Raw genomic sequence first — 17764 nt, forward strand, 5'->3', positions numbered from 1 at the left:
CTCGATCTAGCGTAAAGATGGATCTGTTCGAGCATCTTTCGTTTATCTCGGTTTGTTTGATCTTTTCTTCTTCAAGCTTTTTGTTTCAATCGGTTCGACTCTCGTTGGTTTGAGTTCGTTGTCTCTCGATTGGAACTTCATCAAAGAAGAAATATCCTTTGGCTCGTGAGGTTGTCGGTAGATCTTACGCTCTTGTCTATAGTGGTGGTTTTGGTGCACCTTCAATTTCTGTCTTCGTTTCCGATGAGGCTCTTTGTTCGGGATCCTGTTTCGGTGTGTTTCCGGTGGATCTGCCGATTAGACTTTCGCCGGAATCGTTCTTCTGGCTGAAGTTCGGTGGTGACTCGCATGGTAGGCACGTGTCTCCGTCACGCCATAAGCTTACGCGTGGAGTTTGAGTCGGCCACGCTTTTCCCTAGGGCTTTCTTTTGTTGGGCCGTTTGGGCCTCCTGTTTATTTTACCTTTTCTTGCCCGGTTGGGCCTTTGTTTTGTGACTTGGGCTTTTAATAAAGTTGGAATCTTTCCAGTGAAAAAAAAAAAAACTCTCTCGTCTCCCGTCTCGTTTAGCTCTTTCTTCTGCAACAGTTATTACTTCCAATTCTGATTCTCAGCTCTCTGTCAATATAGCTAGTACATCTCTGTGTTGTTAACAAACCAGTGATCCTGTGTACAACATATTGAATTCTCAAAGAATAACATTATATATAAATAGTCAATCGTTGTAAATGTTGACAACACGAAACTAAAATGTGAAAGAATCGAAGAAACAAAAGCTAATTCAACGTTTACTATTACAACAAAACAACATACTATGAAAAAAGGCCAGAGAATCCAAGGATGAGAAAAGGTTACTTGTTAACAAGAAAGTCTTCTAAATGCTTGCCTTTTGGTACTCATCTTTGTGTTGCTTTTCCTTCTCCTGTTTCTGCTCAAGAACTATACATGCTTTTGGCCCAGCTTTTCATCAAGACAAGAGGAGCCAAGGATGTGTCCTGTATAAGAGTTCTGTAACAGCAAAAGAGACTACTTGCCTGTGGAAAAAATATAAACACATATATATATAAGGAGGAAAAGATGAAGAAGATGAATCTTGAATGTATTCTCATTTGCTCCGTTTCTTGGCTTCGCTGTAGAAGATAACTCCACAGACGGTGAGGGCATAACCAAGCATTCCAGTCACTGACACCGGATTCTTGAATATTAGAATAGAGATCACAACGGCTACTGCTCCTTTCGCGTTTCCTAGCACCTATCACAGATCAAATCCACCTCAACATCCAAGACAGTTATAAGCTTTACTTGGACTGACTCTGTTCCAACCACAATCCAATACCATCTTTTTCTAGCTATTAAACAAGAATGCCATTAAGAATTGTAATGTTTTACCTGCAGAGTCAGGGCGCTAGTGTGTTTCGTGACTAAGAAATTAGTCAAGTTCACGAGATAGGCAAGCGCTGAATTGAACAGAAGATACCAAATGATTCTAAAATCATCTCTTGCTAGTGCAATTGTAATGCCGACAACGTTTTTCTCCATGATGAGAGCAGCAGGCAGAAGGAACACGACAGCTATTGGAGCCATGTAGAGAAGAAGATTCATGGAGTTCAGCTTTTCCCTTCAACACAATTTAAAAATCTCTTTCAGCAACACTCTTTTAACATATTCAAACAACGAGGCCATGTCTTACCCTTCAGAAGAAAGCAAAATGCCTTGAAGCACTGATTTGAGTGCTCTCGAAGCTGTTGCTGCGATGCACATAATGAATCCAAAGAGGTGAAAGCTTGGCTCACCCTGAAGACAACAAGACATTCAGAAACATCAAACTGACAATTAAACACAGCTCTAATGTAGTAAGGAAGATCACAGAGGAAGCAAACACGACACACAGAGAAAAAAGAGCAACTATCTCAGCTAATCAAAACACTTAAAAGTTCATACGACGAACGTGATGATAGACAACACACACATATAATTCAGAGAAGCCGAACACAGAACAATACCAAAACTTTTAAAAATGCAGTTTTAGCAATGCCTGAGCTTGTTCCAAAGATAAGAGCTGGTAACAGTGTCCAGATAAGAGCTAAACCAACCATATTGAATCAGATCATAATATCTGCATTGCTTGTTCCAAAAACGATAACTTTCATGTCAAGAAGATTTAGCTAGTAGATCTACTACATTTCACAAAAAAAAAAACAATTCAAAACTGTAACATTCCCTCTTAACTCATGCCTTATTGCTTCACATCTATACCATCTCCCTAACTAAAGCATCACACTTTCATCATCCATAACAACGCATTATCATCAATACATTCAAATAATATCAGAACAAACCCAAATATCAAAAACGCATACTTTAAAGATTCAAACTTTAAAGAGAGCTGAGGAAAGTGAAAGAGACTAACCCCACTAGCAATAACAACACCAGCCACCACAGGCACAAGAGCCAAGTAAGTCAACCAAGCCTCCCTCTTCATCGTCATCAACCACGCAAACACCGCCGTGAAAAACGGCGTCGTAGCCCCAATCGCCTGAGTGAACGAAACGGGGAGAAACCTCAGGGAGACGTTCCCGAACACCACCGACACGCAGAAGACGAGGCTCAGAGCCGAGATCTTGGCGAACTGGACCCGGGATCGAACCGTCTGCATCGGAACGATCTTCAGCCACGCGACGGCGGCGTAGCTGAGGAGCGAGCAGGCAGTCATGTGGCACATGGTGAGGAAGATCGGGTACTTGAACCCGTAGTTGCTGAGGAGGTACTTGTTCAGCAGCAGCACTCCGATGTTCGCTGTGTACCATGACGTCACCAGCCCGATTGTGAAAACGCGGCCGTTCGTCGCCATCTTCTTCTTACTCTCTAAAGGAGAGAGCTTTTGTGTCGAGATGTGTATCGGAAAAGTTGGAGCCTTTGGTTAGAAAAACGGAAAAACTATCTTTTAAATGTTAATTTATTTGTTTTGTTGCATTAGCAGAGATTCTAAAAGATCTTAAGGTTTGAATGGTAACCAAGGGAACGAAGAGGAACACTGCATTCTTTAATATTCCTCAAAAATGTTACCATTTGTGAGGAATATTTTTTACTCTTCATTCCTTCTCATTCTCTTTTTTGTAGAGAATTATAATGCAAATTTGTTCCTTGTTAATTTTGATAAGGAACCCTTGTTCCTCGTCGTTCCCAAAATTTTATTCCTATTCATTTTTTTCCTAATCATTCCTAATGTTCCTTGATGGTTACCAGTCACAATTCTTTTCAAAAAAAAATGTATCAATTTCACATTTTTATGTCGATTAAAAAATAACTAATAAATAATTTTTGAGATAAATAAATTATTTAGAACATTAATGCATTTTTAATTTATATCAAACTTGAAGTAAATATAATTTGTATTAAATTTTAAAATGATATTCTTTATATAACTGAGATAAATGTTAAAATGATATTTTTTTTTTTTTGCAAAATAGAAGGAGTATTATAATGTATTAACAATTGCTATTATATATACATTACATAATGATTATATAATGTAACAATCGAATAGTTGATCTAAAACTTTTAATCCCAAAAAGATAATATTTTATTTTATTTTATTTATTGTTCACACAAGCATATAATCTTTGTGTGAATATTATAGCAATACATTTTTTTAATAACACATTTTTATATTAATTTGACCATTTAAAAAACATAGGTGGGGGCTTTCGCATACATCGATGAAGACCATCTGCCTCTGCTATCCATGTGCAGTTGAGACAGAATCCGGAAGCTTTAGCTTCTTCATAAATTGTGGATCTGCCTATGTTTATGTTCTCACGACTAAATCCACAGTGAAAGAGTGTATCTTTAAAAATAGCAACACCGAAACTCCAGTGATATAACTCACCTTTTTTTAAGAAACTATATCATCATCTCGAGATAAACAATGAACGCCAAGAAGATAGTCGTTGTTATTCTGAATCATGCGACTCTAGCGTTCACTTTCAGGTATATCTGGTTGCAAAGCTTTAGAACTGGTTATAGGTACCACAATCATGAAGATAGTAAACACTAAGCATAGAGTAGATCTGAGTTTTTTTTTGTAGATGAGTTCATCATGATGATTTGTTAGTGTACATACTCTTCTCATGAGCTCATAATTTATATATGTTACGAAGTGCTAAATTCTAGCAAAAATAATTCAGATTTAGCTTATTTTGAACAAATTAGTCAAAGTCATTAAAAGTATATGTGAGCACTATTAGGAAATAATATATATTTTCTAGAATATTATATATATATATATGAATCTCTGAGATAAGACTAAATATTACATTTCTATGTAAGAGGTTCATTATTTATGGAATAAATACATAAATTTCATTTTTTTCATTTCTATTTTCAAAAATTTTATCATTTTTATTAAAATAGTTTTCTGCTGGCTAATAATATATATATATATATATACGAAACTCTGAGATAAGACTAAATATTACATTTCTACATAAGAGGTTCATTATTTATGGAATAAATACACAAATTTTATTTTTTTCATTTCTATTCACAACAATTTTATCATTTTTTATTAAAATGGTTTTCTGCTAGCTAATTATGATTTCCAATTTTTTTATCTTTTTAATTTGTTAATTACAAGCTTGTCATCCTTTCTATATTTTAATAAATGTATTTTCGGAGTAGGCAAGAACAATCCATATATATAAAAAAGTGTGGATAGTTTGTTCTGCAATCAATCAAGGTACTATGTTGAATGTTTAGACAAAATAATGTATAATATATAAAAATGCCCAACTTTGATCATGTTGAAACCTTCCGAAAAAGAATAAAAAAAAATAAAAAAATCATGAGGACTTTGTCAGTTGTGCCCAAATGAACAAATATCACACTTATTGATAGTGGAACAATTGAACATATGTTTGAAAAGGGTGAACGTTTACAAATATATAATCTTCACTATTAAATTACCAGAAACTCAATATTGTTTTGAAGGTGTAGTAACATTGTAATGACCCACCACTCCCACCATCTCCACTTCTTTCTCCAACCCCACCACTTCCACCTTCTTTTCCACCATCTCCACCTTCTTACCCACCATCTCCATCTTCTTTAAAGCTTGAGAAAGAGAGAGAGAGAGGGAAAGAGAGAGAGAAGAAGGAGAAGAAGGAAGAAAGCTCACCTGAGCTCGTCGCCGGAGAAACCGTGCGCCGTGACCACGTTCAGCTTGCCACCACCGATAAACACCCTAGGTAATCGCCGGAAACCGCATTCCTTAAGCTCAGTTTCGTTTCTGTTTAGTAAATCGCCCATAACTTCCTAACCGTGATGAATCTCGTGAATCCAAGACTACCATCGTGTTCCTCTCGTCGAGACGAATCCGTAGCCACCAAAAACGCCTCAATCGGAGTCCGGACGAAGCCGCACGCGCCTCCGGAAGTTTTGCCTCTGCGCGCGCGTGAGGTACACGCGCCGCCGCCGGAAAACGTCGCCACCGCCAGACCACCGTCCCCCGCCGCCGGAATATCCGCCGTCGTCGCCGGTAACTCGCCGGTGACTCGGTCAACTCGTCCGAGTCAACTCAGTGAGTCAACTCGGTTGACTCGGTTAAACGATCGGTTAGCCGGTTTAAATTGATTTCGGTTCGGTTAGGGTAAACCGGTCGGTTAAGACAAATTGATTTCTGGTCAAGGGTTGACCGGATTGACCTTTGACCAACGAGTTGACTTTTCCGTAAATACCCGTTTTAAAACCGTTCGAAAGGCGTTCTGACTCGAAATTTCGATCTGATTTCAGATTTGGAGTCCATTTGAGCAGCTGGAGGTCATATATACCGCTTCTCTTCATTGCTAAGGTGAGGGCTATTTCGTTAAATCCCGAGCTAGTTTAGTACTACCATTATGGAAAGTTTAGTTTCGAAACATGATCCGTCTTTGTGAATCGAGTCTATTTGAGAGTCTTGCTTGTTCATTATTGATATTGATTGTTAACTGGAATTAGGATAATAGAGGATTCAACGATTGTGTGAAATGATTGATGCTAAGAACTGCTATATATATGTATATACATAGTTATGAGTAGGGATTATGTGATGAGGGCGTGAGTTCAGAGATGTCTGAGCTTCGACGCTACGGTGTGGTATGGGCGTGAGTTCAGAGACGTTTGAGCTTCGACGCTACTGTTTGGGGCGTGGTGCAGAGACGTTTGCATTCGACGCTACGATGGGCGGGGGTACAGAGACAGACTGTACTAGCGACGCTTCGAGTATATGTATATATCCTTATGAGGAGATGCGTGGTGCAGAGAGTAGCTATGTATTATAAGCGCATGAGTTGTAACGGCTAGTCCTCTAGCCGAATATTGATTGTTATGTGTGGTGTAATAGGCACCGTGTTTGTTTCATGCTAGAGCTAGGCCTACATTTTAGTAGTGCTATGAACTCAGTCTGTGGTTTGCGGTTTAGCATCTCATACCTCGCTGGGCAACTCCCCTGTTGCTCACCCCTCCTTCTTCCCCCTTTCAGGTGAGACCGACGAGCAGGAGTGATTATCGGACCGGTGCTATTGGGCTTTTGGGCTTCTATCGTTTTTACCGCTTTTATCTTTATCGGGCCTTTAGGCCTTTGGACTTTTATCGTTTATGTTATTCCTATTTCAGACTTTCGGTTTATGTCGTATTTTATATTTCGGATGTTATCGATGTTGGGCTTTTAGGCCTTTTGGTATCGTATTGACTTTTATATTATGATATGATGAATTATTATTATTTGAGTTGTATTATTATTTTATTTCCACTTTTATCAATTTATTATATTTCGAAAGTGGCGGGTGCCACATTTTGGTATCAGAGCTATTTACTTATCGTAACATTTTATTATGTAAATCGGGGTGTCACAAACATATTTTATGTTAAACATTTAGTTACAATGAAATAAAAGCTACATATTGTAAGTGATGTAAGTTATCAAGTGTCTTTAGCTTTAGTTTATATTTACAAGCATAAACTCATCAATCATATTTTATGTAGTTTTTAAAGTTGAAATAAAAAATGATTTGTTTATTTGTTTATCGTTTAATTTTTACGGTTACATTAAAAATCTCACAGAGTAAATTTTACAATAAATTTCAGTAGCTACAATCTAACCAATCGTCTACGTAATCGACATTTTTATTAAACCTATTTCTATTTTCTTTTCTTTTTAAATAAGATTGGATTTAATATGCAAACAACACGTAATTAGGTTAATTTCTTTATTTAAAATAGATATATAGCATGCACAATGGTAGAGCATTTCAAATGGAGTCCCTATTGGTGGGCTGTTTTTGGTTTGAATGTGTCATACGGTCTACAGCTATGTTCCCCTGGATTATACTATCGTGTAATCTCCGGCAAAACTACAAACAATTTTTTTAAAAAATTGAGCGGAAAACAATAAAACACGTTAATGTCAATATATTTTATATAACTAGATCTACTCAAATTGATAAAATATTGATAGGGAAAACGGATCTGCTATTAAAAGTCAAATTCTCTCTGGCTCTTTTCCCGATGAAGAGTGTTTGGAATGTCCCCGGCAAAGCTTCCGCCCTGAACCCTCCGCCGCTCACCTCCAGTGAGCCCTCACCCCCGCTTCCCGTTCCCCCTGACCCTCCCGACCCTGACTCTCCTTTATCACCCCACCAATTCCCTCCTCTCTCAACTGGTTCAAAACCATTATCTTCTAAGAAAACTGGTTTTAAATTCCTGAAAAATTCTTCTATTGTTGTTGCAAATCTGCTTCAACCTGTTACTACTGAAGGTACCTCAGTTCAAGGAGTATCTGAAAACCAAAAAACTGTTGTCAAAGCTTCAAATACCATCACTTTTGAACCCCACACTCTCAGATCTACTGTTCCAGCTACAGTCCAAACCCTCCCACAAGAAAACAACCCCCAAACTTTCAGAATCAACCCACCTAAATCCCCTTCTCCCATAAACACCAACAAAGCCTCAACTCCATTAGTTCACCTGCAGGAAAGTTCCTCAAACCCTGCTCCCTCCAGTAACCACGATTATTCCCCCCCCCACTCCCCCGACTGTTTCAACTCAAGCCCCACCCACCGCCGACCCTATTCTCATCTCCCCTACTGACCACACTCTCCCATCTACAAAAAATGCTCCAGCACCTGTTCATGTACCTTCACTTGTGGAGAGATTCAGAGCTGCTGAAGATAAAACCTTGAGAAGACTAGCTCCAGTAACCATTTCTCCGTCAGGTAGACCAAGAATCTTGATTCTGGATTCAGTCTTCAAAGCAGGAGCTGAAATCCACAAAGATTTCATCATTTGTTACTTCAACGGCAAAACTCCTCCTTTCAACCAAATTCAAAGTGTGTTTAACCACATGTGGGGAAAGGGACAGAGGCTGGAAATCAATAATAAACCTCTCAACCGTACTACTCTTGTGAGAATCCCAAGTGAATATCTCCGCAAGAAAATTCTCGAAAAAAACATTTGGTATGTTGGGTACTCTATGTTCCACACCGCTCAGTGGTCGTCGGAACACTCCTCTGCTACACCCCCTTTGAAAGCTATTAAAATATGGGCCCACCTCACTGGTGTTCCTCTCGATCTCATATACAATGCGGGGTTGAGCTTGGTAGTAGGTCTCGTGGGAGAACCCAAAGAGACAGATGATTTTACGAAAAATATGGTTAGCTTGACTGTTTCTCATGTCAAGGTAGAAGTTGACCTCACAAAGCCTCTTCCTTCCGTTGTTGAATTTGAAAGAGAAAGCGGAGAAGTAGTGGAAGTTTCGGTGCACTATCCGTGGGTACCACCAACTTGCACTCATTGTCACGAACTGGGTCACATAATCCGAAACTATCTCCAGTACACTCCCCCTCCTTCAACTGATCCTCCCATAACGGCTAAGTCCCAAGGAAAGAAGCCCTCAAGCTCTTCCACACCAGTCTCCAAGTCTACTCGTCAAATTTTTTTAAAAAAAACAGTGGCATCTCAAGCCTCTGATCTTATCATCACCTCAGAACCTGGAGCGCTTCAGTCTGATGAGATGATGATTGATAAAACTGCTCTCAAACCCCTGTCTGATATCGCTGGCCACAAAATCCTCGATGCACCTGCTGATCTTTGCCTCTCTCCTGATCCCATCCCCCGGCCTTCCCTTAAACGTTCTCGTTCATCCCCAACTCTTTCCCCCCCTCTCTCTTCCAATCCCAATCCTTTTTTGCTTCCCCCTCTTCATCCATCCTCTGCCACAGCTCTCCTTTTATAATATATCTCCCCTCACACTAAACCTCCCCTCACCACAAAAGCCCTTATGCCACAAAAAATCCATTCTCTTCTCTTTCACCAGCCATCGATCCTCCAAAAACTGTCCTCTCGCCAACGAAGCAACTAAATATTACTTCTTTTTTACCCGGGAATCCATCTCTGATGGTGGAGACCCTCCCTCTTTTCCCATGTGTATCAAACTCTTTTTTTGGAACGTCTGCGGCCTAAATGACCCGGATAAGCATCGGCCTTTTATTTCTTGGCTTTTTACCCATAAACCTCTTTTTTGGTGCAATTTAGAAACTCATATAAAAGAAACTTCCTTACCCTCCCTTATGTCCAAACTTTGCAATGGCTGGAACTTCAGCTCTAATCATGCCTCTGATGCTGATGGTAGGATTATCTTGATATGGAGAAACCCTCTTACTGTCCAAGTAATCCGGCAGAGCCGCCAGACCATAACCTGCCTCCTATCCATCCCGTCCAAAGAACCTATCTACTATACTGCACTGTATGCCTCGAATCTCAGTGCAGAAAGAAATGACCTATGGGCAGAGCTGTTACATCTTCACGATACTCTGGATCTCGAGAACAAGAAACTGGATGATTGTGGGTGACTTCAATCAGATAATGTACCCCACAAAACACTCCTCCTCTGCAGTTGTTGTTCCCGATAACATAATGTATTAGTTCCAAGACTGCTTGCTCCAATGTGGAATGTTTGATTTGCGCTACAATGGTCCGTCTCACTCCTGGACAAACAAGCAGCCATCAAATCCTAGGAAAAAAATTGGATCGCTTCCTAACCAACTACAAAACCATCTCATCCTATCCCCATGCCTATTCCCTCTTCCTTCCCAACTTATTCTCTGATCATTGTCCATGCCTTGTTGACCTAGCCTATACCCTCCCAACTGCTGAAACCAAACCCTATAAATTCCAAAATTACCTAACTAAACACCCAAACTTTCTGGAGATTGTTCATGACGCCTGGGTTCAGGCTGGAAGCATTTGCTCGACACTTTCTCAACTATGTTGGAAACTAAAACTTATAAAGGGAGACTTAAAAAGACTAAACAGAGATAATTTTTCACATATTCAAGAGAGAGTGAGTGATTCTTACCGTTTGTTACAACTTGTGCAGGTTCAAGCTCTAAATACTCCATCAACCTTGACCTTCCAAGAAGAGAGAGATCTTCATGAGAAGTGGATCTTCCTGCGAAAAATAGAAGAGAGCTATTTTAGACAGAAGTCTCGCAAAAACTGGCTCAACGAAGGAGATTTCAACACTACCTTCTTCCACCGGATGTGTCAAGTCAGAGCAAGTTACAATGCCATTAGATCCTTTCTCTCAAACGCTGGGGTGATGGTCACGGACCCAATAGAGATGAGCATGCTTGCGGTGGAACACTTTAAATCAATTTTGAGACCTCCAAACTACTCTCCCCCGTCGCTGTACTCCTCATTCAACTGGTTTGATGAGTTAATTAGGTTTCACTGCAGCCTGCAACAATGCCAAAAATGCTACCACTCCCGAAGGCAGAGGAAATAAAAAGCATGTTCTTCAGATTAAATCCAAACAAAGCCCCAGGACCTGATGGACTAATCTCTGGCTTCTTTAAAGCAGCATGGGAAACTCTTGGAGAATAAGTGGTCTCTTGCATTACTCAGTTCTTCTCTTCAGCTTTCCTACCAGCCACTACTAACTCAACAATTCTTATGCTGGTCCCTAAATTCTCGGGAGCAAAAAAGATCTCTGATTTTTGCCCCATCTCTTGTCTAAATACGGTCTACAAGGTGATATCCAGACTTCTGGTTGCAAGACTAAAGCCAATTATACAAGATGTCATCCTTCCATGTCAAACAAACTTCGTAAAGGACCGCCTGCTGGTTGAAAATACAGTATTAGCAAGTGAATTGGTACATGGGTATCACAAGAATAAAGGGCCGAAGAGAATCACCATCAAGGTGGACATTGCCAAAGCCTTTGATATGCTATCTTGGGAGTTCCTTTTCTCTTGCTTGGACAGTATGCAGATTCCACACCACTTTCTCTCTCAGCTAAAGGCCTGCATATGTACAACAAGCTTTATGGTTTGATATAATGGTACTGTCAATGGCTATTTCAAAGGAAGAAGAGGGCTTAGGCAGGGTGACCCTCTCTCTCCCTATCTATCTGTTATTGCTATGAACTGTCTCTCCTTTATGCTCAAAAAAAGCGGCAACACAATTCAACCTACTGGCTTGGCAATCCAACTCTACTGGTTATGGAATGAGCGCAACTCTAGGCTGCACACTAACTCTTTCAGGTCCATTGATTCTCTTTTCCGTATAATCGATCGCCAAATCAGAAACAGGATCCAGAGTTTCAGATCATCCAATCCAAAGCTTGCCTCCTCTATGTTACAATCATGGTTTCGTCATGCGTGATTGATCCTCCTCTCTCCACTTCTCCATCAACGTAATCTCCGTCGCTTAATACTCTCCCGTCGCTTGATTCTTCAACTTGGCCAGTCAAATGGGCTTAGGGTTCTTGGGCCTTCTTATTGGGTTCTACTATAGGAAGTTTCTCAACTATGAGCTTTTGTACTAATGGGTATTGTTGATGATTAAGGTCTGTGGGTCTGTAAACATTTTTATTTCTTTTGCTCTTTAAATTTGAAAGCCAATTTAAAAAATAAAAAGAAAACGGATCTGCTCTTTGTTTATTAGCACATCGAGAAGAACAGAGTTTTGACTCCACGTGACGAAAATTATATTTCTTTTGTCACGTTGACTTCTTATCCGAGTTATATTAAAAACAGCATACACTGAAATAATCAAGACATATGCATTTGGATTGAAAACAGCAGGAGAAAGCTTTCAATGGAGAAGAGTAATGGCCAGCGAGTGATTCTGTTTCCACTTCCATTGCAAGGCTGCATCAACCCCATGCTTCAGCTTGCAATGATCCTCCACTCAAGAGGTTTCTCCATCACTGTGATCCACACGCGCTTCAATCCCCCAAAACCTTCAAGCCACCCTCTCTTCACCTTCTTACAGATCCCAGATGGCTTGTCTGAAGCTGAGACAAGAACTCACGATGTCACACTTCTCCTAACGCGTCTCAACCGAAGCTGTAAGTCTCCGTTTCGTGACTGTTTGACTAAACTGTTGCAATCTGAAACAGCGGAAGGGAAACAGAGGATTAGCTGTTTGATCCATGATGCTCAATGGATCTTCACACAATCACTCGCTCATAGTTTGAATCTCCCGAGATTGGTCCTCAATACCTATAAAGTCTCTTTCTTTCATGGCCATTTCGTTCTTCCTCACCTCCGCCGCCAAAGATTACCTCCATTGCAAGGTATTGTTTAGCTGTCATTCCAACCAGTATGGTTACAATGTTTTGTCCTATATACAGTAAAAATAATGGTAGGACTATGATAATTTATCAATTTATAAAGTTATTAATTTAAATATTATATTTTAAAAATATATTTTTATTTAAAAATGAAAGAATATTTTATTCACGATATATGTATCGGTTAAACTTTTTAAATTTGAATTTCGTCTGTTTTTATTATAGCATACAGTTCATTTTTATATATTTTTCACTAAAATGAAGAAAAAACTAGAGATGAAGTTTTTTTGGACAAAAAAATTTAGAGAGGAAGTTTATTTGAAGAAAATAAACAATGAAATGTGTTATGTATGTTTATATAAAGTAATTATTAATTTTATGATTTTAATAAGATTATATACTTATCTAAGACTTTTCTAAATATAAATATCTTAATATTTTAGCGAATTATGTTATATTTTAGATTGGTCTAATTTGGATCCGGATAAATTTAAATTGTATTTATCAAATATTAATTTATAGAGTTTTTACCCTAGTTGACTTTTATCGTCCGATCTTTTCTACAAAATACCTAAAAATAACGGTTTTTGCTAGCCATATATATTTGAAAAACATTATATGTCCATTACTCACATATGGATTAAAATCAATATTACAGGTCCCATCACAAATTCAGAACAAGATGATCCAGTAGAGGAGTTTCCACCGCTTCGAAAGAAAGATCTTTCACAGATTCTCGATGAAGAAACAGAGCTCTTAGACTCGTACTCAGATAAGATCTTGGAAACGACAAAGACGTCTTCTGGTCTTATATTCGTGTCATCTTGTGAGGAGTTGGATCAAGACTCACTCAGCCAAGCACGTCAAGATTTCAAAGTCCCTATCTATGCAATAGGACCTTCTCATAACTACTTTCCAGGCTCGTCTAGTAGCTTGTTCACACCGGACAGCACTTGCATCCAGTGGCTTGACAAACAAGAAGACAGATCCGTGATCTACGTGAGTTTCGGTAGCTTAGCGAACATGAGCCGTTCAGAGTTAATTGAGATTGCTTGGGGTCTAAGCAACAGCGACCAACCCTTCTTGTTGGTCGTTAGGGTTGGTTCAGTCAAAGACGCAGAATGGATCGAGACGATCCCTGAAGAACTTATGGAGAGGATTAAGGAGAAGGGGAAGATAGTGAAATGGGCGCCGCAACAAGAGGTTCTAAAGCATAGAGCCGTTGGAGGATTCTTGACACACAATGGTTGGAACTCGACTGTTGAGAGTGTTTGTGAAGGTGTCCCTATGATTTGTTTGCCTTTTGTGTGGGATCAGTTGCTGAATGCAAGATTCGTTAGTGATGTGTGGATGGTGGGGATTCATCTAGAGGGTCGGATTGAGAGGAATGTGATTGAAAGAGCGGTAAGGAGATTGTTGTTGGAGCCAGAAGGAGAAGTGATACGAGGGAGGATGAAGCTTCTTATGGAGAAAGTAAGAAGATCTGTTAAACAAAACGGTTCGGCATATCGATCTTTAGAACAGTTGGTTGATCGTCTATCATCTTTCTAGCTATATGTTCGTATGTTGATTTCTTCGTCATTTTTTGTTTTGTTTTGCAAGTAATAATTTGTCTGTGTTTGGCATTGCTAGAAGAAAATAAGCCATAATAACAAGACTAATATGTTCCCATGGGGAAAATTTCCTTTTATATCTTTTATTTATACTTGTTTCTTTGTGTTTTGGCTTGTTGATATATAATAGTGTTCGTTGAAATATTTAAAAGAATTGATTTGGTTAATTATGTCTATAATAGAAAAATGCATATCTTACAAAAATTCCTAAGCTAAACGTACTTGAATTTATATAGTGGAAAGATAGGTGATATATTAGAAAATGATTTGCGTTTATCGTGAAAGTGAAGGTGAAACACGGAAAAATCACGTGGAGATTGTAAAAGAACACTATTGCACGGACCGTTGGATGTAGGGTAAGAACCACGGACCGAAATATTTTGGGTTAAACATAAAAATTGTTTTGTCTAATCGTGCGTTGAACACTCCAACGACAGAGCATATGATAATGCAGATTTGACATCAAAGCAGATATGTCCTATTATGTTTGCAATTTATACAAATATTAAAAAATAATGGAGCAAGTGGCTTCCCACCTCAGTTAGACCACCTCCATCCATTAGGATTCCTAATGGGTACTTAAAATTAAATTAGTGTATAATGTAGTGATTTAAAAGGTTAAGTACCTCTATTAATCTAATTAATTTTTTCATCCTCCATAGAACCTCATTGGGGTACTTAAAACTAATTTTTTTTTTAAAGTTGAATGATTTGAAAGAAAATGATACATAAAATTTTTATTAAAAATGAAATAAAAGCATATTAAAAATACAAATACAAATCGTAAACGAGAAAAACAGATTAGTTGAAATCTTGATTTGTTCCAAATTTTTGCCTATTGCCGAGATTTGAAGGCATATCTGTAGAAAACGAGAAATCCACTTCTGAACTTCGGTTTGAATCCGAATTTTTGAAAACTGAAACATCGAACTGAGTGTATCCATCCCGTTCGTCTTCTACGATCATATTATGTAGAATGATACATGCTCTCATTATCTTTCCAATTTTTATTTTATCCCACAAAAGAGCTGGATTTTTGACTATGTGATGTTAGGAGTTTTCAAGGCTCCTAAGACAAATGTTGTAGTATAAATGATTGTCGAACCAATTCTAAGGGATTTCAAACACTGAGAATGCAAGTACTTACTTAATCTAAGTGTAACCGATGATTTAAAGAGTTTTCTAAACTAATGATTAATACTAATGCAGTTTCAGAATAATAAAAACGGTAAATGAGTTGACTTTCTTAACTAAGGAAAATGAGAACTCATGGGCATAGGAATTAGACCTTGGGTGATCAAGTTTCGAACTAAGGATGGCAGACGAACAATCAAACTATCAACCTTAAGCTTAGACACGATCCTAAACAAACTCTATGTCTAGATGAATGTTCATTTACTAACACATTTCAAACAACAAATGTCTTTGGTTGAATAATATGAAAGCAATCATTACTAACAAGTCTATTGGCTATCATAACACCTTTAACAACAAATGTCTTTGGTAAAGTATGCTAAAAGCTTAGGAAAGTTGTCTCAGACATTTCATCAAACACCTTGTGGGTGAGAAATGCCTAAAGATCAACTTTTGAGAGGCCAACTCAGAAGATGCATTATGAATACTCTACTAGCAAGGTATTGGAATGATCTACACTAAAACATCCTAGCTCTAACCTAATCACCCTTAATCTTCCTAACCCATGAATTCAAATGGTGATTACTCACTACTCTTCATGATTCCTCTTAAACCCATTTTGGATTTCAGATTAATCATACAGAGGGATACAACAAACACAAAATTGCAATAACTAGATGAACAAAGATGATTCAAGAGATGAACTTTCCAAAGGTTTTTCTTAGAACCAAAGATAATCTGTCTGGTGGCTGCTAAAGGTACTTAAAACATAGGTTTTCAAAAGTAAAAAACGTGCATAATGAAATGACCAAAAGGCCCTTGAGTAGAAATGAATTCGAGCAAACAGAAGGCGCGCAGCGACCTCCAGTGGTCGCTCTGAGAGGTCGCTCCAGTCTTCGGGAGCAATCTGGAGGGGTCGCTGCGAGACGTCGCTCTGGGTCGCTCTTCGCGAGCGATCTGGAGGGGTCGCTGCGAGACGTCGCTCTGGGTCGCTCTTCGCGAGCGACCTCGCTGTGTCGCTCCGGTCACGTCGCTCGGAGTCGCTCTTCGCGAGCGACCTCGATGTGTCGCTCCGGTCACGTCGCTCTTCGCGAGCGACCTCGCTGTGTCGCTCCGGTCACGTCGCTCCGGGTCGCTATTCGCGAGCGACCTCGCTGTGTCGCTCCGGTCACGTCGCTCCGGTCACGTCGCTCCGAGCGATGGAGACGCGAGTGACATCGGGGTGTCGCTCTGGCCAAGTCGCTCTGAAAGGGTGTCACAGCGACTTCACGGTGTCGCTCCGGTGAGGTCGCTCCCATGCACTGCTCGTCCAATGATCACCTTTATCACCTCTTTTGAGCTCCAAATGCACCCAAATGTCTCCAAGAACTCCATGTGGTACTCCAATACCTGATAAGGACTCATGTATGCAAAATACAATCTAAACATGGTTAAATCCTAGTCTATATGATCAAAATGCACATGGGTGAATGGATAAGACAATGGAAATATGCAAGATATCACTATGGCAAATCGAGCTTGCAAGACCCCAAAAGCTCGCTCGACATCTTTACGTACAGCTTCTTGATGTGTAGCGAATAAAGATGCTTTTGGACCTTGCGGAAGTGGAATAGATTGGACAAAAGTAGTCCATTTTGGATAAATACCATCTGTGAGATAGTAAGCCAATCGGTACTCGTGTCCGTTGACAGTGTAGTTAACTTTCGGAGCTCGACCTTGTAATATATCATCAAAAACTGGTGATCATTCAAGAACATTGATATCGTTTAATGTACTTGGAGGTCCGAAAAACGCGGGCCATATCCAGAGGTCTGGTGAAGCTACAACCTCTACAACAATTGTTGGCTTTCCTGATCCACATGTATATTGTCCTTTTCATGCGGTCGGACAATTCTTCCACTCTCAATGCATACAATCAATGCTTCCTATCATCCCGAGAAATCCGCGTAGCTCTCCAATATCGAGTAGTCGTTGAAGATCTTCTGGAGTGGGTCTTCTTAGATACTCATCTCCAAATAAATTTATGATTCCTTGAACAAAATGTTCTAAGCATAAATGCGCGGTAGTCTCACCAAGTCGGAGGTATTCGTCGACCGCATCAGCTGGGCAACCATATGCCATCATACGAATTGCTGCCGTTGCCTTTTGTAACGGAGAGAGACCGAACCTTCCAGTAGCATCTCTTCTCTGTTGAAAGTATGAGATTTCAGCGGATAGTCGATTAACGATACGCATGAACAACGACTTGTTCATTCTAAAACGGCGTCGAAACATGTGAGAAGGATACGTTGCATCTTCACTAAAATAGTCGTTCCATAACTTTATGTGCCCTTGTTCTCGTTGTCTTTCAATGTAAGCCCGTTTCTTTTTTGATCTTGATGCTTCTTGACGATTTTCAGCCCGAGTGAG

General features: G+C 39.4%; 2 protein-coding genes across 5 annotated transcripts; one reads left to right on the plus strand and one right to left on the minus strand.

The window, feature by feature from the left end:
* Positions 1–678: 678 nt before the first annotated feature.
* On the minus strand, positions 679–2951 carry LOC106382966 (probable sugar phosphate/phosphate translocator At5g05820). The gene is made up of 4 exons (XM_013823066.3): positions 2409–2951; positions 1689–1792; positions 1388–1616; positions 679–1250 (listed from the first exon to the last, which is right to left on the minus strand). Exons 1-4 carry the CDS (start codon positions 2847–2849, stop codon positions 1104–1106), a joined length of 921 nt encoding a protein of 306 aa, XP_013678520.1. The 5' UTR covers positions 2850–2951; the 3' UTR covers positions 679–1103.
* Positions 2952–3669: 718 nt separating this feature from the next.
* LOC106382964 (UDP-glycosyltransferase 76C4) lies at positions 3670–14880 on the plus strand. 4 transcript variants are annotated; one of them, XM_048751813.1, is made up of 5 exons: positions 3670–5244; positions 5341–5576; positions 5789–5846; positions 12115–12611; positions 13267–14880. In XM_048751813.1, the coding sequence occupies exons 4-5, from the start codon at positions 12131–12133 to the stop codon at positions 14157–14159; spliced, it is 1374 nt and encodes a 457-aa protein (XP_048607770.1). In that variant the 5' UTR covers positions 3670–5244; positions 5341–5576; positions 5789–5846; positions 12115–12130; the 3' UTR covers positions 14160–14880. The 4 variants fall into 4 exon arrangements, 3 of the variants coding, with proteins under 3 accessions (XP_048607770.1, XP_048607771.1, XP_022554247.1); XM_048751814.1 differs by lacking the exon at positions 5341–5576 and having other exon boundaries at positions 3671–5244; XR_007321047.1 differs by lacking the exons at positions 12115–12611; positions 13267–14880 and adding an exon at positions 6516–6762 and having other exon boundaries at positions 3678–5244.
* Positions 14881–17764: the final 2884 nt, after the last annotated feature.

The sequence above is a fragment of the Brassica napus genome, chromosome C3 (genome assembly GCF_020379485.1).
Source record: "Brassica napus cultivar Da-Ae chromosome C3, Da-Ae, whole genome shotgun sequence".
Lineage (NCBI taxonomy): Eukaryota > Viridiplantae > Streptophyta > Magnoliopsida > Brassicales > Brassicaceae > Brassica > Brassica napus.